The sequence below is a fragment of the Halichoerus grypus genome, chromosome 6 (assembly GCF_964656455.1).
Source record: "Halichoerus grypus chromosome 6, mHalGry1.hap1.1, whole genome shotgun sequence".
NCBI lineage: Eukaryota > Metazoa > Chordata > Mammalia > Carnivora > Phocidae > Halichoerus > Halichoerus grypus.
In genome coordinates, this window is record NC_135717.1 from 123,861,714 (window position 1) to 123,887,188 (window position 25,475).

At 40.7% G+C, this 25,475-nt stretch overlaps 1 protein-coding gene across 3 annotated transcripts in view; it reads right to left on the reverse strand.

Annotated features, from left to right (window-relative positions):
* Window positions 1–24,911, reverse strand: part of LRIG3 (leucine rich repeats and immunoglobulin like domains 3) — a 46,746-nt gene extending 21,835 nt beyond the window's left edge. Inside the window, exons 1-3 of one of the 3 annotated variants that reach the window (XM_036115251.2) lie at window positions 24,364–24,909; window positions 18,630–18,701; window positions 18,352–18,426 (exon numbers count right to left, since the gene is read on the reverse strand). In XM_036115251.2, the coding sequence (XP_035971144.2) occupies window positions 18,352–18,426; window positions 18,630–18,701; window positions 24,364–24,608 (392 nt within the window). In that variant the 5' untranslated portion in view covers window positions 24,609–24,909. Of the gene's footprint in view, window positions 1–18,351; window positions 18,427–18,629; window positions 18,702–21,126; window positions 21,216–24,363 lie in introns of those variants that run through there. The other 2 variants (XM_078076194.1, XM_078076193.1) reach the window with 2 other exon arrangements.
* Between the last annotated feature and the right edge of the window lie 564 nt (window positions 24,912–25,475).

Consider the following 25,475-nt stretch of genomic DNA (forward strand, 5'->3'; position numbering starts at 1 on the left):
AGGTCAAGTAGAATTAGTCCCTTGTGGACACACAGACAGCTGGGGGCTTGGTCTGTGGGAGCACAGACGGCTCCCTCAGGCATCCAAGAGGCCACAGGAAAAACAGGAGTGCCAGGTAGTTCACTCAGCCTTCGCTTCTCAGGTTCAACCATAACGGTTTCACTTTGCTGCTAATTTCCCCTTTCAACCCACTTTGCCAGATACCTTTAAAATGCAGAGCCAAACAGAGCCTGCCATTTTCTTACAGTGGTATTTGCTCGGAGAGTGCTGGAGATCTAATGAAGAACAAGATGGATACGGTCCCTGACCTCACGGAGCTTATGTTCTAGCAGGGAGAAGAGGCCAGCAGATGGAAGTGGTCACCACGGCGATAAGCGCCATGCTAAGGCGGCAGTGGAAGAAAGAACAGCCTCCCAAAAAAGTGGTGGGAGGGGTCAGCAAAACTTCCCATGGCAAGGAGACAGGGTAGTGTTCCAAGCAGAAGCAAGTGTGTGGAAGGGAAGGCTCCCCTTTGAGGAAATGGAAGAAAGCCTTGATGGCTGGAGTAGAGAGTTCATGGGTGAAGACTGGGGAGAGATGAAGTCCAAGAGTGAGGTAGCTGAGAGGAGAGGAATGTAGGTCAAGTGGGACCCTGTAAACCTCGCAGACATTGGGCCTTTATCTTGGGGGAGCAGGGCAGAAGATTTCAGATACGAGGTGACAATATCAGACATGCATTTTAGAAAGTGTGCTCTGGCAGTAGTGGGTAGAAACACTGGCGGGGGACAGGCATGACCAGGTGCAGGAGCACCAGCAGGTACAGAGGACCAGTGACAGTATACTGGGATAACAATGACCTTCCGCCTAGCGATCCACTTTGGGGGTGAAGCACCACTCTGCATCTGGTTCCCCAGAGCACAGGCTGTGCTTTTCTTGCTGCTTGACACAGAGGCTCGGGTTTCCAGCTCTGCAGCCTCTGGACACTGGAACCCAGTTCGGCACTACTAGAGTTCCCATCCACTCTCCATTACTGCTTCTGTGTGTGTTGCTGGCGTGGAAGGCCTTCTAAAGCATGCGGTGCAGACTGGGATCCCAGCTGACTCAGGTGTGAGATGCTACTGACCATTTTAATGTCTGTCATCACTGGGAAAATGGACAAGTGTGTTATTCCCATATATAAGATTGTGCTCATTTGTTCTGATCCTCTGAACGCCTGCACTGAATGTAAACCCAGACTAAATTATAACAGTAAAATAAAAGTTATGAGGTTAGTGACCATGATCACTTGGTAAGATGATGACTGGTTTTACTTTCTGACTCACTCCTATCTCCACAAAGCCTAATAAGAGTCTCAAAAGAATTTCATGGACCCTTAAGTGGATATAAACGGTGTCAGTTTATTTCCAGAGTCTAAAAGGAGAATGGAATATTCTTTGTGAGAAACCAGAATACCGGGTTTTTTCACATCGGAATTCCTGAACCAATTAAACTGCAGCCTCTTGATGAATAAGAAATATATCTGTCAATAGTTTCAACTGTCTCCTACCTATTATAGATGTTAACAGGCAGCTTAAAGCTTTGCCACTGTGATGTGTGAAGAAAGATGTGTAATCTTAGCTATGTAAGAGGTGGTTATGTGCATGTGGCATTGACCTTTTAGAGAAGGTGTACACAGTGAAGCTTACTTTGAAACCATTTTTTATATGTTGCAATGCCCTCTCTTCTTAGAATGCATCACTCTAGCCACACCCCTTCAGTCCAATTCAGTCAGTGTAGCTAACAAATGGCTGAAGCTGTGGTCATTCTACACAGCCATAGAGAAAGCATATTAACTGTATTGACTGGGACAGTCAGCTTGGCCCCAAGGAAATACTGATTTCTATATACAACCTGCAAGCAAACACGTTAGCACCCGTTTATAAAAGAATTACAAGTTGTTAAAGAAAACACTACATTTTTGCAAATACATTAAAAAAAATGTATTACATTGTTTTTGGAAATGTACTTACATTTCCAACAATAACTTCTTCGTCCCCCAACAAAATGCTTCCTTGAAAACCACCTTGGCTGGAATAACTAACACCCGATAATGTTAGGCTTCTTTTAACAGAGAGACTTGGCAAGCAAAAGAACCTCTCCCATGCAGATAAAAATAAACTGTCTCTGCTCATCTTTTTTCTAAAAAGATAATTAAGAAGTTTCATTAAAAGAACACATGTTCAGACTGGCCCACTGGCACTGTGGCACCAAAGAATAAAGCCAACTGAGGGAACTTTTGCAAGGAGAAAGATTCTTGATTAAGAACTAATGATACTAAGCAGCAAATGGGCCACTGTAAGGAGCAAAGAGTCCGTTCCTTCAGCTAAAAGCCAGGTCAACATAAAATATAATTGCCCTTTGGATCAAGAACATGAGTAAAGATGGCCATAATATTTTAATACAGATACCCTACAACCATCAGGGCCATATTTATGTGCCAATTATAATACATGTTAAAAATGAAAAAAGAAATAGGGGTCAAAAGCCCATTTTCACCACGTAGAAAACAACACTTTTGGATCCCCAAGTGTGAATTCAATTTAGTTCTTTATGTAAACAGAAATTTAAGGGTGAATTCCTTAAAATTTAAGATGCCAAAGATACTTACTGAACAAATATTTTAATCTGAAATAATTTAATTATGTACAATAAAAATTAACTGTGACCAGCGCTTCATTCAGAAATTCTAGATCAAGCTTTAGAATGGCTGGTAAGGGTTTATCCAAAGCGTGGTTCAAGATGCATATGTACATCAGAAAATGGTACGACCATTACAGCTACTGGCCAAAAAAAGGTAAAACTGCCATTCCAGACATTAACCGGCCAGTTAAAAGTAGGATCTTGTTGAAAGAGCAATTCCAATCACAGTTCCCTAGCAAGGGGATTTTGATTCTTTTCTTGGTTGTATTTTGATTTACTAGACTTTGTGGACCTTGATTTTCTCACCTGTCAAGCAGGGGGACATTGAATGGAATGATCTCAGGCACGCCTAAGGAACTGTGATTCTGGATTTGGATGACAAGCCCTGCAGAAGACCAGATTTGCTACAAAGGCTCAGGCAACCATTATGTAGAAAATGGAGAGTCTTGCAGAACCCGGCCTTGCTCTGGGGGGACTTCACCTCTGTTGGAAGTCCCACTGCCTGGCTGCCCATCCTCATCCTTGGTTTCCTCCCTCATTTTCCTGGAGCATATCCTCCACTAGCTTTCCAAGAAACCATAGCAGAGGTACGTCCCTCAATGTTTGGAAATGTCTTTATAGGACTGACAGTTTGAGTGCATATAGAATTTAGAAGCCATTCTCCTTGGGATTTTGAAGACACTTTTACTCTATCGATAGCACTCATGGAAGTACTGACTGAGGAGCCAGAGGCCATTCTGATTCTCTATCCCCATGTTTCTCCAATGTGGGCAGGCATCAGAGCCGGGGGGCGGGGGCTTCTCTTCCAGCAGGTTAGATGGAGCCTGAGAATCTGCATTTCTACCAAATTGCCAGGTGATGCGGATGTCGCTGGCAGCACAACGAGGAGAACCACCGTCAACCCCTACAGGTGACCTGTGTTGTGTTCTATTTTTTTTCCTCCTCTCAGAGCTTCTCTTTACTCCTGATATTCTGAAACTGTCCAGTAATGTCTCCAGTGTAGGTCCTGTTTCAATTGCTGGCACTCAGTAGGGCCCTTCAACCTAGAGACGTGTGTTTCTCAGTTCTGGGATATTTTTTTTGTATGTCTGATAATATCCTCCCTTCTAGTTCCACAGACGTCTCTGTGGAATTCCAATTAGATAGGTGTTAGACTTCTGCCTGATCTTCATATTTTCTCATTTTTTCCTCTCCCATTTTCCATCCCTTTGTTTTTGGTTCTTCTTTTGGAGAAAGTTTTCAACTTTCTTCCAACACTTCTATTACCTTTTAAAGCATCTGTTATATTTTTAAATTCCAAGAGTTCATCCTTATTTTCTCAATATTCCTTATTATTATTACTACTAATGATTTACCATTCTTTACTTGTTTTATGGATATCACATCTCTTTTCTTTCTGCACCTATTAGGTTGTTCAGAGGTTCCCTTTTCCTTCCACTGTCTCTGGTTCTCTTTTCCCATTTATTTCAGACACTGATCTTATTTATTTTTTTAATTTTAGAGAGGGGGAGAAGAGGAGTGGGGGACAGAGGGAGAGAGAGAATCTTAAGCAGGCTCCACGCCAAGCGTGGGGCTTGATCTCTCAACCCTGAGATCATGACCTAAGCTGAAATCAAGAGTCGGACACTTAACTGACTGAGCCACCCAGGCACCCCGTAGACACTTGATCTTATTCGAAACTTCTACAGAAGTCTGGTGATCACTGGGCTAACCATTCATATTTAATAAAAAGCACTCAAAAGCTTACTGAGGACTGTGTGTGGAATAGACTTGTTGACTAGCGAGTCCCACCACAGATGGCAGAGAGGGGACCTATTTCATGATGGGATCTCCACATGTCTTATTGCTCCAATCTTCCAGTCTCTGGTCTGGTGGGTCTAAGCACGACTGCTAATATCTGGGAGGGCTCACAGGTAAACAAGCTGGGGCAAGGGAGTGTCATCCTCAGTGTTCAGATAAGATTTAACTTCTCTGATTGCAGAATATGCTACCCTCAATCCCCACCCCTTCCTTGCCCAGCTGGGCTTGTGTCCCAAATTCTAGACACTGTTTCAACTCTCCAGAGGGTAACTTCTAGTCTCTTCTAGCCTATGACAGTCACTAGGATTTGAGTTTTGGAGGATGAGTATGGAAGAGAAACCTGGAGGTCTCATTGCTTCTTATAAAAGAGTTTTAACCTTTCCCCCATTTTTAGTCCTACTCTGCACCCCTACCCTTATAGGCTTTGAATTTCTGAACTCAGAATGATTCTGCAGAAAAAACAATCTGCTGCTTTTGGGATCCACTCCATTTTCTCTCTTTTAAGTCAGTTGCAATTTGTCCATTTGCTTGCAAAATTTTTATGACAATTCTTATTTGGACTGTCTTCTTCCCTATTTTATCTTTGTTCCTGTATGTGTGCATTTTTTTTAGACCTTACTTCCATTTTAAGGGAGTTTTAAGAAAGAGCAGAGTGAAATGAATACATTCAGTCCACTATGCTTAATAGGAAGTCTTCAATAGAAATCCAATCAATGAATAAAAACAGCTTTTCTCTAAAAAGCAAAATAAACCACAAAACCTTCCCTCAAAAGAGCTACTATAATTTTTTACCCCAAAATTCACCCAACTTAAACTTTGTATATTTTAATGAAAAATTAGCCTATATATAGGATTTCCATTTAAGATGACAGTACAAACCAGAAAACATGACATCATTATTCTGAACCTCAAATTAAACAGTTCTCATACAGAAGATTAATTCTGTATATGAACACATCAGGTTAAATTAATGTTGTTCTATTTTCTGATATGGTTCACAGACCAATGGACTAAGAACATCACATTTAACCAAGTATTTAAATTGTTCTTGTGAATAAAACATAGATAATATGGTGATGATGATCAAAAAGGCAAGCGAGCTCATATCCCTTATCTTTATCCGCAGATTGATAACTAACTTTTAAAGGAAGTTGCTAAGATACAAATCACTGTACAAAATCTGATGCATTACTATAAGCTAATAATGAAGCAGCAAAAAAAGAAATTAAGAAAACAATCCCATTTACAATTGCACCAGAAATAATAAAATACCTAGGAATAAATTAACCAAAGAGTTGAAAGAACTATACTCTGAAAATCATAAAACACTGACGAAAGAAATTGAAGACAACACAAAGACATGGAAAGAAATTCTCAGCTCATGGACTGGAAAAACAAATATTGTTAAAATATCTATACTATTGGTTTAATATTACCCTTCTGAAAATACCAACAGCATTTTTCACAGAACTAAAGCAAACAATCCTAAAATTTATATGGAACTACAAAGACCCTGAATAGCCAAAGCAATCTTAAAAAAGGAAAACAAAACTAGAGATGTCACAATCCCAGAGTTCAAGGTATACTACAAAGCTATAGTCATCAAAACAGTGTGGTACTGGCCCAAAAATAGACACATAGATCAATGGAACCGAACAGAAAGCTCAGAAATAAGCCCCAATTATATGGTCAATTAATCTTCAAAAAAGGAGGTAAGTATAAGCAACAGGAAAAAGACAAGCTCTTCAACAAATGGTGTTGGGAAAACTGGACAGATGACATGCAAAAGAATGAAACTGGACCACTTTCTTATACCATACACAAAAATAAATTCAAAATGGATTAAAGATCTAAATGAGAGACCTGAAACCATAAAAATCCTAGAACACAGGCAGTAATTCTCTGACACCGACCACAGCAACATCTATATGGGTCTCCTGAGGCAAGGGAAGTAGCAGCAAAAATAAACTATTGGGACTACATGAAAAATAAAAGGCTTCTGCACAGGGGAGGAAACAATCAATGCAATTAAAAGACAACCTACTGAATGGGAGAAGGTATTTGCAAACAACATATCTGATAAAGGATTAGTATCCAAAATATATTAACAACTTATATAACTCAACATCCAAAAACCAAATGATCCAATTAAAAAATGAGCAGAAGACATGAACAGACATTTCTCCAAAGAAGACATCCGGATGGCCAACAGGCACATGAAAAGATGCTCAACATCACTGGATCATCAGGAAATGCAAATCAAAACTATGAGTTATCATCTCACACCTGTCAGAATGGCTAAAATCAGACACACAAGAAACAAGTGCTGGTGAGGATGAGGAGAAAAAGGAACGCTTGTGCACTGCTGGTGGGAATGCACACTAGGCAGCCACTATGGAAAACAGTATGGAGGTTCCATAAGAAGTTAAAAATAGAGCTACCCTACAATCCAGTAATTAATCGTACTACTGGATATTTACCCAAAGAATATGTAAACACTAATTCAAAGGGATACACGCACTCCTGTTTATTGCAGCATTATTTACAATAGCCAAACTACGGAAGCAGCCCAAATGTCCATCGACCGATGGATAAAGAGATGGTGTGTGTACACACACACACACACACACACACACACACACACACACACTGGAATATTACTCAGCCATAAAAAAGAATGAAATTTTGCCATTTGCAACGACATGGATGGAGCTAGAGAGTATTATGCTAAGGGAAATAAGTCAGTCAGAGAAGGACAAATACCATAATTTAACTCATATGTGGAATTTAAGAAATAAAACAAATGAGCAAAGGAAAAAAAGAAAGAGACACAAACCAAGAAACAGATTCGTAACTACAGAGAACAAACTGCTGGTTACCAGAGGGGAGGTGGGTGGGGGAAGGGTAAATAGGTGATGGGGATTAAAAGTACACTTATCTTGATGTGTACTGGGTAATATGGAACTGCTGAATCACTAAATTGTACACATGAAACTAATATAACACTGTGCTAACTACGCTGGAATTAAAATAAAAAATAAGAAAAGAAGAGGAAGCTGCTAGTGGGTGCGGCTGCGTCTGACTGTGGCCCTTGTGCTAGGCATGGACAGCGGTGGGCGTAATCAAGTGCAAATGTCACAGAACTACATGCCTAGCCAGCTCATCTATTCCATGAATCAGGATCTCAAACCTCTCGATGTACTAAAATGATGGTCTAGAAGCAACCAGAGAAATTAAGTTGGGATAAGGCAGTGTTTTGAATTTTTAATCAGTCATTTTTAAAAGGTCTATATGAAAGCAATTCTTATGAAAATGACAATAGACCTGGGGAGCTTGGCTGACCACAGCTCAACAGGAGCCAATAATACAACACGGTCCTTAAAGGCTAACATAATTTTAAGCTTCATTAATGTCTAGTATTCTGGTGAACAGGCATGGTCCCACCACGTTTTTTTAAATTTAAATTCAATTTAGTTAACATATAGTGTATTATTAGTTTCAGGGGCAGAATTCAGTGATTCATCAGTTGCATGTAACACCCAGTACTCATTATATCAACTGCCCTCCTTAATGCCCATCACCCAGTTACCCCATCCCTCCATCCCTCTCCCCTCCAGCAACCTTCAGTTTGTTCTTTATCGTTAAGAGTCTTTTATGGTTTACCTCCCTCTGTTTTTATCTTATTTTATTTTTCCTTCCCTTCCCCCCCCGTTCATCTGTTTTGTTTCTTAAATTCCACATATGAGTGAAATCATATGGTATTTGTCTTTCTCTGACTTATTTCGCTTAGCATATATTGTTTGGGTATCATCTTTTACAGTGCCATGCTAGATGAAGTGTATATGGGAGGACCTTAAGAGTCTAGACCTGCATTGTTCAGGACAATAGCCACTGGCCATGTGTAGCTACTTAAATTTAAATGAAATACAATTAAAAACGGAATTCTTCAGTACACTAGCCACATTTCAAGTGTTCGATATCCATGTGTCAAATAGCTACCACAGCGAACAGCACAGATATAGAACATTTCCATCACTGCGGAAAGTGCCACTACATAACACTGGTCTAGACTGAGTATCATATAGGAAAGGGTAATTGGGATTTGAGCCAGGAAAAAGAGAAGGCTTTAAGAAAACCTTGTATTTTAAGACTTACAGGTATTAATTTGCAGAAAATAGAACAAAGTTGTTCTCTCCAACACAGCGAACTAAGACAAGGGGTAAAGGTGGGGGAAGAGTTCAGCTTAACAAAAAGTCCTACTAATTAGGACTATTCACAGTGGAACAGTTTGTCACCAAGAAGTAAGCTTTTGTCCCTGAAAGTGCTCAAAGGAAGGCTGGATACCTCTTTTTTCCAGAGATCTCTCCATAGGGAGAAATGTCCCTTCCCATTCTAAGCTACCAGGATTGCATGCAGACACTCAAAACCACCAACAACAAAAAAATTGGTTTTGGCCAGTTATACAATCTACCAAACCATTTCTAATTCCTCTCATCCTTTAGTTGATACTTAAATGGGGATGATGGTGAGGAACTGAAAGCAAAAAGGACAGGAGGAGGAGAATAAGAGAAAGAGGGATTTATACAATTGACTACATTTCCTGATTTTGTAAACATCCACTCATCTTTAAAGAGTACTGCTTCTATTCCTAGGCCAGTGCCTTGTGCAGGATTACATGGCAATTAGTGATTAACTTCAAAAAGCATTTTTTTTTCTAAAAAAGAAATGCTCGTTTTGATTCTATTCCAATGTTTGTTTTGAAGTAAAAACATTTAAAATTGCTCATGCACAGTAAAACTGACAGTCCAAGAATGTACACCATGTTCATCCCGTGCTGTAGGGCACTTGCAGCATGAATATTACCTTGATATTTCATTTTGCCTTCTGCCTCGTTCTACAGGCTGCTCTATTTGCCAGCTAAAGCTTCACAGGGAGGAAGGGAGACTGTCAGGCAGGTGATTTTAGAAAGGAAGCGCTTATACTTTTAACTGCCTTTCCTTTCATGTTTTGAATTTAGTACTTAAGCAACTTTCAGCCAAGGAAAGAAGCGGTGGTACTGGTTAGCAGCCTGTTTCATTGTTTTGGTCTCTCTACCCAACTAGAGCCCAGAGCCTCTCATCTATGGAAGATGGCAGAGATACTAAAATGAGGACGAGGAGGAGGAAAAGGAACTAGGCCAGGGGAGAGGCATGTTGACTCTTGCTACCCCTATCATGAAAAGCAACTGGCTGTAACTTTATTGTTTTGTCTGTCTTGGCAGCACAAGCCTTGCTCAGCACAGAAACGTCTCCGGCAGAAGTTGCACTAGATACTTCAAAGCAGCCATCAAAATGGCTAGCATGACGTTGAGGGGAGAGATGAGAAAATAGTGCAGGTTCAGGATAAACACTGGTAATACAGGAGACTTTGTGGCAAGCTATGCTGGAAAGTCAAGTTCAAGGGAGTGGGGGTCAAGTTTATGGGCTCCGAGAACCGCCACTGAACAAAGCTGTCTGCTAGTTCACTATGTCATATATAACAATGTTGTTACCTTGGAAAAAGCAAGTTTTAGTCATGAAAACGATTTTAAGTGCATGTGGAGAGGCATGAACAGAAAGGTTAGCTGAACAGTTTTTTCTACAATTAACTATATATAGTATTAATTGGGACTGGGCTACCCAGTCATTCATTCAATAACCATGCACTCCCTCCCAAGTGCCAGACACTGAGCTACATGCTAGAGTTGCAGTGGGGATGTAAACACACATGCGCTCAGCTTTTAGGAAGTTTCATTCTGGTGGGGGAAATGGACATTAAAGAATCACAAATATATAACTAACAAATGCCACTGTGTGTATAATAATGTGGACACTGTACATAAGGGTGATAGGAAAATGTGTCAGGTGACACGAAGTCTGGCTAGCAAACGCTGCCCAAGGGTAAGTACCGTAGGCAGAGAGAAAAGTCTGTAACAGGACCTGACACAGAGCAGGCTGACACACTGCTAGAAGTGAGAAATGAGTCTAGAGGAGGCTCAGTGGGAAAAGAGGATTCAGATCATCCAGAGCATTGTAGGTCTTGTCAAGAATTCTGCTCTTAACCTAAGAGCCACAACAGGATCACAAATTTATGTTAAATCTAAATTGAGAATTCGTACACCTAGGAAACTTGTATTGTGGGGACTAGTTTATGATTAATTGTGAAGATAAACGTAGAGAGTAAAGAATACATCTCTGTGTAAACTCTTTTATGCGCAAATCACGTATAAACACTTTAAAATCCAATAAGAGAATACAACTTATCATATTACGATGCTTATGTGTTTATTTTGTAAGACTTGAGCTTTATGAGCTTATTTCCATTAAACACAGTAACGTCTGGTTTGTTTATACTGGTGAAGGCTGCAGCCCTCTGATGCAATGTCCTTTAAACACAAAGACGCTAGTCCATTCATCCACATCAGCAGCGCATACATTCGGGAATGAATTTTTTAGTTAAGTGGGTCAAATTCTATGGGATCCTCTACACCCACAAGTGGGTAAAGATGAGATATGGTTTATGTCCACTTAATCAGAACAAAGCTCCCTGATTCCCCAGAAACTTAAATTCTAATTTTGACTAAAGCTTCTCCTCACTTTCCTAATCAATATGACACACTGGTAACCTCCTTTCAAATGCTAACTTAGATAGGTTTGGTTTAAAAACAAATAGGGGCGCCTGGGTGGCTCAGTCGTTAAGCGTCTGCCTTCGGCTCAGGTCATGATCCCAGGGTCCTGGGATCGAGCCCCGCATCGGGCTCCCTGCTCCGCGGGAAGCCTGCTTCTCCCTTTCCCACTCCCCCTGCTTGTGTTCCCTCTCTTGCTGTGTCTCTCTCTGTCAAATAAATAAATAAAATCTTTAAAAAAATAAAAAATAAAAATAAAAACAAATAAACAACTATTTGAACTTTACCACACAGTTACAAAATTACTTAGCTACATCATCACTTGAAAACCTATGTAACACTTGCCTTCCTTATATGAAGCTGTGTCTCTGAGCTGTGAACTATTAAAATATCAATATGCTTTAAAAATCACAAAGTAAGTTTGATGAATTATTTAAATAAACTCTGCCATACAACCAAGCAATAGTCTCTTAAACCACTGTCTCCCAAGATGATTTTTTTATTAGGCTGATTTTTGAAATGTTCAACTAAAAATGCATGCTTACGGATGAAGTTCCCACCTAATATGGTGCTGGGGTCAATACATTGATAAGAGAATACTGCAGATCTGATTTCTAATCACACGCTCAACTCCACTCTTTTCATCATACATAAGTCAATGCTTATATGACACCCACCCTATGGTCAATTTTCCTTTTGTGGGGACAAAGAAAGATGTGGCCCTAACATACAGCAAGGCTCAGAGCTCGGGACTGTTCTAAGGATGAATGGATAGCAGGTATTTCGCAAGTCCTAATTGTTTATGATCAAAAAAAGGACATTATTTATCTTCATGGCATTTGATTTTGAAAATGAACATGGTTTAGTGACTATTTGAAAACAAGGAGAGATGATGATTCTGTGCTTCAATGAAATGTACTCATTTCATTCCCTTGCTTAACAAAAACATCCCCCAAACCTTTAAAACACCTAAGTGCATCGTTACAATGTACCCCCATGTCCTTTCGTTCTCTAGACCTCACGCATCCTTGCCCTCCGCACACACAGAAGCTGCAGCCCTCTTCTGCACTGGCCCAGCCAGGCGTCTGTCTCCCCATCACCCTACATGGAGGTGCAGCATGTCTTTGTTGTCTATTTTCCCGTTATTCATTATTCAAAGCCCCCTGAGGGCAGATGCCAAGTTCTATTTTTCTTTGTTCCCCAGCACTTAGCACATAGTAGGTGGTGTTGCTGGGCACCCGGACAGCTCAAAATCCACCTTATAGATGCACAAGCCCTTGGGCTAGAAATGCTACTCAGTTATTAATTATAACTGAGTGTTCACCAACTCTTTGAACTATCTGAAGAGAGCAAAAGTTTTCCAGATAACCCACTCCAGATGCAAAGTTCTTTCTCCCTCCCTCGTCTACTGCTGCCAGGATAAGGTTTCTAAATCGTGCCTTCCTCCTCTGACCCAACTGCTGTGGCTCACACTTCTCAGAGTTCTCACCTGAGATTCTGTGACAGAACTACCTGAGATAAAGGCGCAGACATCTCACACTGTTCTTACAGATAAACAAAGAAGAGGTAATGAAGTCTGCCTGCGGTCAGACAAGTCACTAGTGAGAGACAAGATAACAACATGTATGCCCCGTTTCCAGCTCAGGTCTCTCCCTCGTCCACTCAGATACTTAACGGAACGTCCTATGGGCCAAATTCTGGCCTGGGCCGCTGAGGGGATGGACAGCTCAGTAAGACCTTAGTTCTACCCTGGAATGAGACATGTGACAAATGCCACTGGAGAACCTGCGGGAGTTTCAAAACGGAAGGCAGAAAGTCACCACTCTTCTCAGAATTCTACAATATTGTTCAGGCCAAAAAGCTGCCAACATTCCCTGCCGCCCAGGACTTTTCTCTGTAGCATGTAAATCACACTGGACCTCAGGAAAGGACATGACTCCCATACTTCCCTGTATCCCAGAGCATCCCCCATATAGGAGGACACGTAATGTGACGGACCGCATCTCACACCGCATCAGGCTCTGAAGCCAGTGCACGAGGGGAAAACATCTATCACTAACACACCCTTGAAGATCCCTTATAACACCAGGAAAGTGTTCTTATGCAAACATATCCTCCTTCCCTCTCCCTCTCTGAGTCCTGTAGGGCCAGTTTTGACTTGTGTTGGAACAGATCGATTTTGTGTTTTGTTATTTTTTTTTTTATTTTGAATTTTTAGTTCAGGACCCGATGAAGTAGTTCACATGTGTGCTGGGCACAGGGTCAATGAAAAACCCATATCTCTGAAGACCAAAGTCATCCCTGGTGGGTTGAGATACTCAAGCTTTTAAAAAAGGCAAATACAAAAGGGGACTTTTATTTCCCACACACTTGCATTGCAAACACACTGCAAGGCGTGTACGTGCTCACTGGTGAGAGTGGTGAGCTGAATCCCTTCCCTACTTAAACTACTTCTTTTACTTATTATTGTTGCTGTTGTTAAAATTTATTATTATTTACCAAGCATGCAGAGTTGAACATAAGTAAAATGTAGGCATGCTTTTTTTCCATTGTAAATTTCTAGCCACTAGCACAGACTAACTTAAGAGGAGATCTACCTGAATAATGCTAAGTGCACGTGGCTTTCCATAAATATTCCTTAATTGTTATACCTAGCACCAACTATATGCCATACACCTGCATAAAGTGCTGGGGAAAACGAGAGTCAGCCACAAGCCCCAAAGTATAGCATGGGAGAAAAATATAAATAAAACCATTTCATTACCATGTAAGAGTTGGACACAATAGGCAGGATGGGCCTGGACAGGGCAGGGAGGCTTAAGGAGATGACCTTCACCCCCAGGATGCTGCACAAGACCCTTCCCTCCCCCTTCCCTGATTCATGTGTCACCTTCCTAGCAAGCCCCTCCCTGCATCCCCATTTAAAACTGTCAACCCCCATCCTGCCACACACTCCTCTGCCTCCTCTCTGCTTTTTTCCGTCCTAGCACTCACCACTTTCTGACCACATCTCTTATTTATTTGACTTTTTGTCTTTCTCCTTCCATGAGAAGGCAGTTCTGTGAGGGCAGGGATTTCGTCTGTCTGTTCATTGCTGAATCTCAACCTTAGACCAGTGCCCAGCACATAGTAGGATTTGGTAAATACTCAGAAGCCTTCCTGGACCACATTAAAGGGCAACTGCCAGGGCTCTTCTGGTCCTCCTTGCTTTTCCTTGACAACATTTATCAAGAACCTGAAATCATCTTTTAAAAAAAATTTGTTACTTATTGTTCTTTTACTCCTCACTAGAATGGAAAACTTCGTAGGAGCGAGTTGTCTGCTTTATTTACTGCAGTGTCCCCAGCCCTTAAAACAGAGCCTGGCACTGCTCATTTATTCAATGAATTTCACTTGAGTGTGTGATCATCATCATCATCATGATCACAGCTCATAGTCACTGAGCACTGAGCATATGCCAGATGGTTTTATCTGCATTCTCTTTCCAAATCCTCACAACAACCTATGAGGTGGACACGGTTACGTTGTCTCTTTTTGTAGATGAAGAAACACAGACAGACAGTAACTTGCCCAAGATCTCAAACCTAACAAAGGGAAGAGCCAGCAAATAATTCCAAGCCATCCAACTTGAGCTTTGCTTTAATCACTGTTCCACTGCCATGACACAATGCTGTTCACTCTGGGCTCCTGTAGTGGTCCCCCCGACCCCCCAACCACGGTCATCTGCCCTCTCTACACCATCCTCAGGCACCGCTAGGACATCCTCCACACTAAAGCCAGAATGACACTGTCAAATAGCAAAACTGATCACCTCACTCAGCTTTAAATCTCTTCACTGTCTGTCCACTGGTAGAGCACACATTTTGGGGTCCCTCCAGCAAAGTGATCAATATTTATAATAACCACTCTGGAAGATGACATTGCCATTTCCAGAAAAATTAGAGACTATGAAGAACATGATGGACGTGGGAGAAATGCTCTATCTTTGAGATAAGAAATAATGAGAAAAGGCTTATTTGATTATAACAAACTGGAGTCTATCAGTAGTTCCAGAAATATTTATGCAATATCTAATCAGAACCGGTAAGGTAGATGTGTTAAAATGGATATTCCTGGGCCCCACCCCACCCCACCCCATCCATTCAGAATCTCTAGGGATAGGGTAAGGAAATCTACATTTTTTAACTAGTAATCTGGGTACTCCTTTGACATTTGGGGACCTAAATCTTTTCAATTCTAACTTACAGGCAAGTACTTACATGTTGGGCAATATTATATAAACCATCAATGTCAAGACTAAGACCTAACCAGCTTTCTTTAATGACCAATGAGAATTCTCTTGTTCAACAATAATATTATAGGACCCGTGGAGTCAAACCTGTCCTAACTCAAGTCACAGTTTTCAAAACTGTCCAATGCTTGAGTGGTTCATGCCACCTCACAGGAAGCCAAAACTACCACATCTGGTAAAATCAACTTACCTATGCCGGGTCAACAGTTTTATTATATGTTCATTCCAAACATTAGTGCATTTTTTCCCTTAAAATATAGCATCCTGCCAAGGCTACAAGATAGAGAAAAAAAAAACGAAACAAAACAAAACCCACAAACCATGTCCTGCCCCTAGCATGTCAGTTGACTTCTGAGCTCATGCTAGGTGGGATTCAAAAGAAAACAAATCTATTCAAGTCTTTTACATTCCAACAGACCCCTAAAAAGGTTAGAGATGAGCTTTGTTAATGGGGGAGTTCAATGCTCATTCAACCACCATCCCAAGACCCTGGTATTTTACCAGGCTTCCCTGACATTATCAGAAGTGGTCTGAACATTATCAGATGTTCATCTCTGGATATGGGGTGCCATTTGCTCCTGAAGATGAGCAAAGAAGAAGGTCTCACCAGGTGAGCTTCCCTGCCTCCAGCTGGGAAGGATTCCCACTGCACAGATCAGCAACAGGATGGAGCACCAACATTAAATCTTTTGCTCAAGACTCCAACTGATTTTCCTTTCTTTTAACATATTTTCAAATGATTTAACTTGTGCAAATGACCCCCAAAATCTGTTTCCTCCACAAAATGTTAAAAACAAAACAAAACAAAAAAACCCTTGATCAAATAAAAGTCATACAGTCCTGAGAGCTGCTTAGAAAGACATGGTGTTTAACCGTGGTGCCATAGCAATTTTCTAACCTAAGCCATGGTATGTAGTTTAACGATTTCCTTTGAAATTTCAGAAATATAAGTACTGATTTTTAGCTCTGATGTTCAAGTGCTTCTATATAAAAGAAAATGCTCTACCCTATATAACATAAGACAAAAATTAATGGTGCTTTAGAAACAATGACTGTGTATTGCAATATCCAAAGAGGCCTACAGGCAAAACACATTTGTAGAAGAAAACAGCAGAGAAATATATTTTTCAACATATTTCATAGGTATGAAGACAATTTTTCATACCCATATTGAATTAGCAGTCCCATCACATATAAATAACCCTCTGCAGATGCTATGCAATCTAGGTAATAAATAGGATCTACCATTACATAAAATGAACAAAATAATCCCTGGTCAGATGCAATGCAACAGATTAAGGAGAAAGAAAAGTGAGATTATTCAAGGTCAGTAAAGATTACTTAGCACTCACTAGAGTGAAACAAATGAAAATAGGGAGAACAGTTCAAATTTTGAAGGTTTCCATCTTTCCAGACTGAATTTCGGTTTTCTAATTATAAATGAAAGCTTGGAAGTGTAAAATCACTAGGTTATTTATTTCCAATGGAAGTTTCTAATTTCCTTACAAGTTCTTAGGATTTCAACTCTATATCAAGCCAAAGGGAAGACTGTTTTCTCCACCCCACCCAGACTCCAAAACTCCCCTGTGGACCCTCTCAGCCATGAAGCACGCAATGACCCTCAACTCAAGACTCTCTTGAACATGCTGACAGAATCTGCCAATACACAGGGCAAGATCAGCAGGGGGAAGCAGCATTCCCTGGGATTTAGAAAGGCCCCACTGGTCAAATGAGAATAGCTAAAGCTGTTTAAGATACCAAAACCAGTACTCCACTTAGACTCTAAATTCTTAAGCAAATGTGAAAGACAAAGAAAACAGGTATTAATGCTAGCATAAAAATGTTTTTTAAATTTAGTGTTTATTTGTCAAATACCAACTCCTTTTTCTTTCATTCCTTTCTGTGTCTGATCTTTGAAAAAACCACATCAGTATCAAATGTCACTTAGTTCTTATTCAAACAGAGGAAAGCAGACACAGCGGCTGCACCCGTGACTTAGGTGACCTGGGCCCTCCGTAAAAACCAACCTCTATAAATCACCAGATGTAAGCAATTGGGTAGTGATCACTTTAATTAATTGAACAGCTTTCCTGAAATTTACTGTATAATTTTAACCCCCACGACACCTTTCCCAGAAGCAACCAACAATGGTGGGCTTTTCTTAACTTGTTTAAGGAAGGAAAACATTCTAACCTCGGTGGCTTAGATATATTTTTTAATTATTCAAGATTAAGGTGGCAAGCTACTTAAATTTTAGAAATCAAATACTGCACATTCTAAATGCTACCCTTAAGTGCCGAAAGTCAAAATTATTCCAAAACATCTTCAATGTGTGACGATAAACATGTTATCTGTCCTAAAAATACAGAAAATTTAGCAGAATTTTAATTTTATTTGAAAACTCATCTTTGCAAAACAACATGCAATGGTATTTATAACTTCAATCACATACCTAATTTTAACTGTATAAAGTTGATATTTTTGATGTTTCTGAACCTCGGTTTTTACTACAGGTGCCACACTTAAAAGAGAATACTCCAGTGCCTTGTTACCAACTCCCACTTTCTCTCACAAAACAGCTCCAATCACCCTCCACTAGGAACTGTGTAATACCTAATCCACAGATCCCATGCCAGCCACTGAGTAATAAGCAGAATTAGTCCTAGTCTTCAGGACATAATCAAACACATGTCTCTATGAGGTGAAGGCAGTGTCTTGAACCTGGGATACCAGCTCAGCAATGACAGCAACGTGGAAAGTGTGTTGTTACAATGCTACTTAAAATTTAGGAAAGAAAGAGGCTGGGGAACAAGTCAACCAATTTAAAAAATGCTTCTCCATTCTTTACAGAAGGAAGTATTCATATTTTTGCTTGTAAGACCTTTACTCTAGCCCATATGGAACTGCTACCCACAGTCCCTGCAAACATACATGCAAAATCCTGCTAACATTCACTTACAAGGACAGAAGTGTAATATTTGCTGAGACTGGTCCTAGATTTGGAATGGTCTCCAATTCATTGTTGTTCAGTTTCCTTTAAGCGCCAAAAAAAAAAAAAAAAAAAAGACAGAAAAAGGCTGATTAGGTCATCTGTAAATCACAGAGGTGAAAACTTTATAAAGTTATTTAAAAATACCTCCCAAGTTAAAAGTTTTTAAATAATTTACTGTAATCCAAATGTTCTCTACGGTTAAGTAGCATATTTTATTCAAATCTCAAATAGAAAGTAAGACTCACACTTCTCGAAGGTTTTGAAGGTGGCTCATGGAATTTGCCTTGATGAAAGACAATCTGTTGTGACTCAAGTCCCTATGAGAAAACAAAAGTCAAGTTGTAAGTAGTTTCCAAAAATCACTAATAGTGCTTAATGATGTGCAAGACAGAATGGGTTTATGAAATTCCTCTACGACACTAGTGACAATGTAAGGAATAATTGGTTCATCCTATCCCCAAACTAGATGGCAACTAAACTGCCAAAATCAAAAATACAAATTCTGAGGACAAAATTAGTTCAGGAGACTGGCAGATTCAAGGGCTTTGGGCCCACAGATTTTCAGGAGATGTGTTTTGGCACAGGGTGAACAGATCTCTTGTGAACGGGGCTGTTTTGCCTCACCCTCCCCATCCCCTACCATCTCCTCACTTCCAACCTGATATGATGAAGTCATGTCCTATGAAAAGTGGCTAATTAGGAAGGCTGCTGAAACTCAAACCTCTAAAGAAACCTTTTTATTATTATCATAAAATTAAGCATCAGTGTTCTTATTACAGGCAAACAAAATAGAAATTGCTCTTCACACATATTTGTTTCTCTGGGTTCAGGCACCAAATTACTTAAGGTATCATGGTGTGTATATGTGTCGAGAGAGTCAAAAACAACAATTCTGCTTTCCTGAATTCCCCAAATCTCAGTATCAGATAATATAATGTATAATGTAAACCACATAAACCACCTACAAAGTAGGCTATCTAGGAACCTATGATCAGATTTCTTTGCAATCATTAAATAAATCTGCTTCTTACTCAGAGACTTCATCTAACTTAGTAACAATTTCCCTAAGACATCGTAATTTTTTTTTAAAAAAAAAGCAAAACAAAACTACATATACAATATCCTAGACTAGGCCATCATCTTGGCATTTAAGACTCCACAATATTAAAGAAAGCCTGGTAAATATTTGCTTACATTCCTTTCTGCGTGGACACACTGAGTGCGTGCCTGCCATGTGGTGAATTGAAAGTGAAATGACTAGAACAGCTACTGAAAAACAGACTTACAAACAGTATGGCTGAAAGCTCTCCCCCCCAAAGAGGTTCACCAACCCTTACCAAATGAATTCTCTCAGTGTTTAAAAATGAAGGCTTTTAACTAACCAGCGTTTTAGAGAACCAAACTGGATTGGCACAAAGCATGAACCAAAAATGAAAGGCAGAAAAATCACACCCAGAGAAACAGTGTAACTTCATCTAGTCTATGAAGTTAACAATTAGAAATCAGGGATCCTTTCAGTCTTTGCATGTTTGTTTTGAGAATAAACCTGGATTTCTCTATTTCACCCCCCCCCAAAAAAAAAAAAATCTGCAAAGGTTTTATTTGAAACATGTTTGCCTAAAGACCTACCAGACAGTAACAGACATGAGTAGATTTGTTCTGGTAGAGTTATAACATGAAAAAAAATCTGGCACAGTCTTTAAACTATAAAAATCCTGCAATTACAACCACCGCTGTGCATGCTCACCACGCTGGAGCCAGACACTTTCCCTCACAGCCCAGCTCACGTCCGTCTGGAGTTCATCAAGGAACCCGTGAGCCCAACAGCTCATGTTAGGATTCAAACAAAACCTGTGTGCTTTTAGCACCACAGACAGTCACAGATTTCCCACAGGGTTTCAAAAACAACCAGCGAAAAGAGTCCTTCACCTGGGAGGTTGCCTGAATCAACAGAAAGTCTCATTTGGATCCACTTAACTAAAGAACATTGAACAAGCAGAAAACTGCATCCCCTATTGTTTCAATGTTTAAAGGGAAAAGGGGAACCGATCTGGCATTTACATTTAATACAGGTGGTTTTCTTTTTAATTAGAAAAAAAACGAAAACCACACTTCATTTTGAGGATTATTTCGTAGGGCAATCCTATGAGAAAAGAGAGGGTTTAACTTTTTTTTTTTTTCCAACCAGTAATGGGATGAGATCTCCAACAAAAGACTTTTAAAATGAGAAACTGCCTTCTGAGAAATGTACACATGCTGGGGACCACTCATTTCTGATCCAGAAGTGGGAGCTGGCAACCTTAAATATTTTAGTTATTGCAACACACTTCCATTCCTGAGTTTTGTGTACTATTAAAACCACATTATATGTAGGAGAAAAAAAAAATCACCTAAGTGACTTTTACTGCTAAATACTTAAAGCCATGAAACTTTTAATGTGTCTAAATTTAGATTTAATACAGTTTATGTTTCAGAAATGATTACTTTCCAGTTAAAGGATGTCACACTTTCCTAAATCTTCCCTATATTGTTTTTATGGCTAGACCACATTAAAAACAAATACAAGTCGTACAATGTCGGTATTTTCTTAAACCCATGAGAACGTTCAGTAAGAAAAGCAGATTCTTCATTTTCAGAGTTCCATTAATGAACATCTTCCCCAGGAAACCTTTTCAAAAAACTTTGTGTAGTGAGGTTAATAAATGGGATAAGTGGTAAGGCGGGGAGGTGTTAACTATTTACCTAGAACTCAGCTGGCCAAATGCTGGAAAATCAAACTCTACAAGGTAGAAAAAAAAGTCTCTCCTCCTGCACATTAGCAAGTGAATAAATATATGTGAAAATAATTAATTTATAACATTTAGTTCCAGCCACCATTTTGTTCCTTTTCGCATTTGGAAATCTGACTTCCAAGTCAAATTTTAAAATGCAAATCCAGCACAGCTCCTTAATCAATCCCACTGGGGCCTGCAGAGCTGCTAATTCAGCAGAAATCTGGAAAGCTGAAAAACAAAAAGCCAGGCTGTAGCTGTTTTAAGACACTGATCCAAAGTGACTCATAAATCAGCCTGCTATGTTCAAGTTTTAGTCTGGAAAATATAGAAAAACAGCTGTGAAAACCATAAGGACCATGACCCCCCACCCCAGCCTCAATTCTGGTACCGACCACACGATTTATAACAGGCAAACGCTAAAGAAGGCTCAGCAGCAGAAAGTACCTTTCGGACTTTCGCCTCAGCCCAGCTCATGCAAACATTTCTACGTGATAAGATAAATAATTCTGAAATTCCAGTGAGGTTTTAATACATTAAGCTCTCACTGGCAATTGAGCAACTTTTCCCTCTTTTGGCTAAGTACCATATTCCAACAAGCAACTCCTCTTTGGGTTCAGAGCTCTTTGTAAGCACAAACTCTAGATGTAAACTCAAGTCTGCCTTTAACGGCAGTTGTAAGCAAAGCTTCAAATAGTTACTGTTTTAAAAGCCACTTTCATCAAAGTATTACAAGTCACTTTTTGAAAAGAGGACCACATTATTATCTCACAGCTCAAACTATTCAATTTTTCACACATGAAATTAAGGCAATAAATTACAACTAAACAAGTGAAAAAAATACACACGTAGAGAAATTTTTTTTTTTTAAATTTGCAAATTCAACAAATGACACAAAAGATAAAGTTTTCTTGAATGGTGTTCTCATAAATTAGTCCTAAGGCAAATGTTTACTATCTTAATTACCCAAGAAAAAGTTAGGATATGGGAAAGAACAATATGTATTTTTCTACTTATTTCTGAACTCTGAACAGTCTACCTAAACACTTTTATAATTATGTAAACTTTAAGAAACAGCTATCTTATGCCTCTTGTTCCAAACACCGAGTAACAGAGAATTAAAGCCCAATTCCACGTGTTTTTCTGCTTCTTTCAAAGGTGGAGAGAGGAGACCTCTAGAGCTTTAGGCACAAACAAAAGAAACATTTACAATAAAGAATTTAGACCACATGGTTTGGTGACAACTACAAAGTTGGCTAAAAGTCACACAAGTACAAGAATGACAGAGCTGTCCAATGAGTGATCACAGTGGGGCTTCTGACAACAGACCTAGTGCTTATTTATACAAGTGGAACTTATTTTCACATATATTTAAGGAATGTGGACTTGTATTGAGACAATTTACTGCTGGCGGAAATGTAATTAAAGATTGTGCTAACCAAATAAACTGTAATTTGTTTTTAGTGTGCCACCAAATTATCTGCAAAACGAAATCCTAATTAGGTCAGCTACTTTTAAGACAATGTTTAAATAGGTATCAAAACCCTTTTGGTTTAACTCAACTTTTAATCAATACCAAGTTATTTTTTTTTAAGACATCCAAATTCACACAAAAAATATATATTGTACACTGGCATGACCTAATAGGCTACTTGACAATGAGAAACTACTAATATAAGCTAAATTTGGTGAATCATTCAAGCATTTCTAAACACACTCCAGGAAGAGCTATTCATTTTCTTTTTCTCATCTCTCTATTATTTACACATGTTCACCTCCAGTCATTCAAATGTTCAGTTCCATATGTTGTCAATAGAACCATTCACATTTCATGAATAAGGCAGCATGACCTCCACAAGAGGCAATTGAACAGAATTAGCCACAACTAATTGAAAGTCTTCCTGCTTCAGGTTAAAGCCCTTATCTCCTTCTTCAATTATAAAACAAAACCAAAAAAACTACTAAACGACATCCCATAAGAGATCAGAAAATCTAAAACTCTAATTCCACTTTTTTTATTAAACTAAGGTTTATTAACACAAAGAGTATGTTTTTGATGGCCAACCATCCCATAATTCACAAATAAAGATTTTGATTAGCACAATGATTTAAAAACACAATTTCTTAAACTATGGAACCAAACTTCCTATTACTATTAGTAGGATGTTAGGACAGTCTAGTAGAATTGTTTTAAGAATGTAGAATTTCCATTGCAATTCTGCTAGGCCCAAATCTAAGGGTTAAGGATGGACCTCACTTTAATTTCTTTTAGACAAGATAACTTTTTTTTAAGAAACACAAGTTGTAATTGTTTACATTTTACAAAAGTCCGCCAATTTTAACAAAACTAGGGCTGGGAGAGAATAAGGAGACGACGTTTGGAAAGAATCAGCCTTTCTAACTAAACTACATTCTCTTCCTTGTTCTTCCACGCAGTTGGCAGTGATTCAGGTTTTCAGACTTCACAGCTAGCATCCCAAAACTTGCATAACAGCGCCCAGTCCTTCTAAACTGTTTGCTGAGAAGCTATAGAAATCACGCCCTTCGTTCTGAAACCTCTAGCTCCTTTCCTTCCACATCTACTGATTAGTTTCGCCAACTTCTTACTGGAACGAGGATGTGTTACAATTTGGTTGAGGCTTTATGGAACTTCCTATAGCGACATTAAGCACAGGGGAGAGAACAATAAAACGGTGTCTACTATAGCTTGGACAGTGACGGACCTTTGTTGAGGGGCCTTCTCAAATGAAAGGAGCTCATTCAGTTACTGGTTGGGAACAGGAAAGGGGGCCTGAACCAGTTAGAAACTGTAGTTGAGCCACAGGACCTTACACTCTGGGAGAACTGCGAACTCTGGTAACCCGCAGATTGCCACCTCTCCTGTCCCGCCCTCGCAGGGGCGCGCATTTGAATCCATTTGGCAGGCTCTGGGCTCAGGACTTTGACTCTACTCCTCCGAGTTGTCAGTGGCTCCCTTCCCTCGCCCACCTGCGGCCAGCGAGGGGCAAGCCCAGGGCCCACTGCGCGGCTCGCTAGGCACTAGGGTAGGGCGACTGAGGCCTCGACGTCTCCTTTTCCATCTCCACCGAGCGCCGCTTGAGGCCTGGGTCAGGAGTAACTGCCCCAGAAAAGGCAACCGCGCGCCCAGCGCCCCGGCCCCTCGCGAATCTCGAGCGGCTCCCCCTCCGCCCTCAAGGAGAATACTTACAGGCGAGCGACCCAGGGCGGGAGCGACTCGGGAAGGCGCGCCAGCCGCTGGCGGCTGCAGTCCAGGAGGTCCCCGAGGCAGCGGCAGGGAGCGGGACACAGGCGCTCGGCGGCGACCCCGGAAGGCTGCCCCAGCGCCCCCGGGCCGCCGCGACCGCTACCCTCAGCCGGGCCCAGGCGTCCCAGCACCGCACCCAGCAGCAGTCCCAGTGCCACCGACGGCACGCGGAGCCTCGGTGCGCCCATCGCGCTCTTGCGGCCTCTCGCTCTGCCCGGCGCTCCGCAGCCGGCGCGCGCTGGCGGCCCGGCACAAACTTGCAGCCGAGAGCGGCCGCCCGCGCTTGGAGCCGCGTGAGCGCGCCCTTCTCTTGCGCTTCCCGGCAAACTCCTTTCTTTTACGCCCAGCAGCTAAGCCCTTTCATGCCCCGGAGCAGCGAGAGGGAAACCAGAGACGACGGCCAGCTGCGGCTGCCCTGCAGCCCGAGCGGCGTCGGCGCCCCGAAGTCCCTCTCGCCGGCAAAGAAACTTTTTCGCCTCCTCCCTGCGTTAGTGCGCAAAGTCCCCGGCGCGGTGGAGTCGGGAGGCGGGGCTTGCGGAGCTGCCGCGCGTCCATTGGCCGGCCGGGCCCCGTCGCCCCGAGTCCACGTGACAACAACAGGGCTCCAGGCCGGGGCGGGAGCGCGGGAGAAAGTGGAGCTGAGATTGTAGGAAATTCGGAGTTATATTTTCCAGCCTCTCTGGCCAGCAGTCTCCACTACGTCCTGGGAAACATATATCAAATGCAGTTGAAGAGAAAAAGGGAATGTGCAAACAACTGAACAACTATTAGGCCAGCTTTCGGAGTTGGAGGTATTTTGGCGAACGTGAGGGGAGTAAAGTTAGTTCAGTTATCAGGAAAACTTTAAATTCCAAATTTTTTAAAAAATTAGAAATTATCCTACCATCCACAGATGAAACAGTGGTTTCAGTGAAAATACAGTTGTTCTAACATTAATATTGGTCGATTTTTCCCGTACATATCGGCTCAAAAAATAAAAACAGTAAAATGTAAAAGTTTTTGGAAATAGTATATTGCGTTACAAATAGCCAGCCTTAGTGCACTGGATAGAGCTG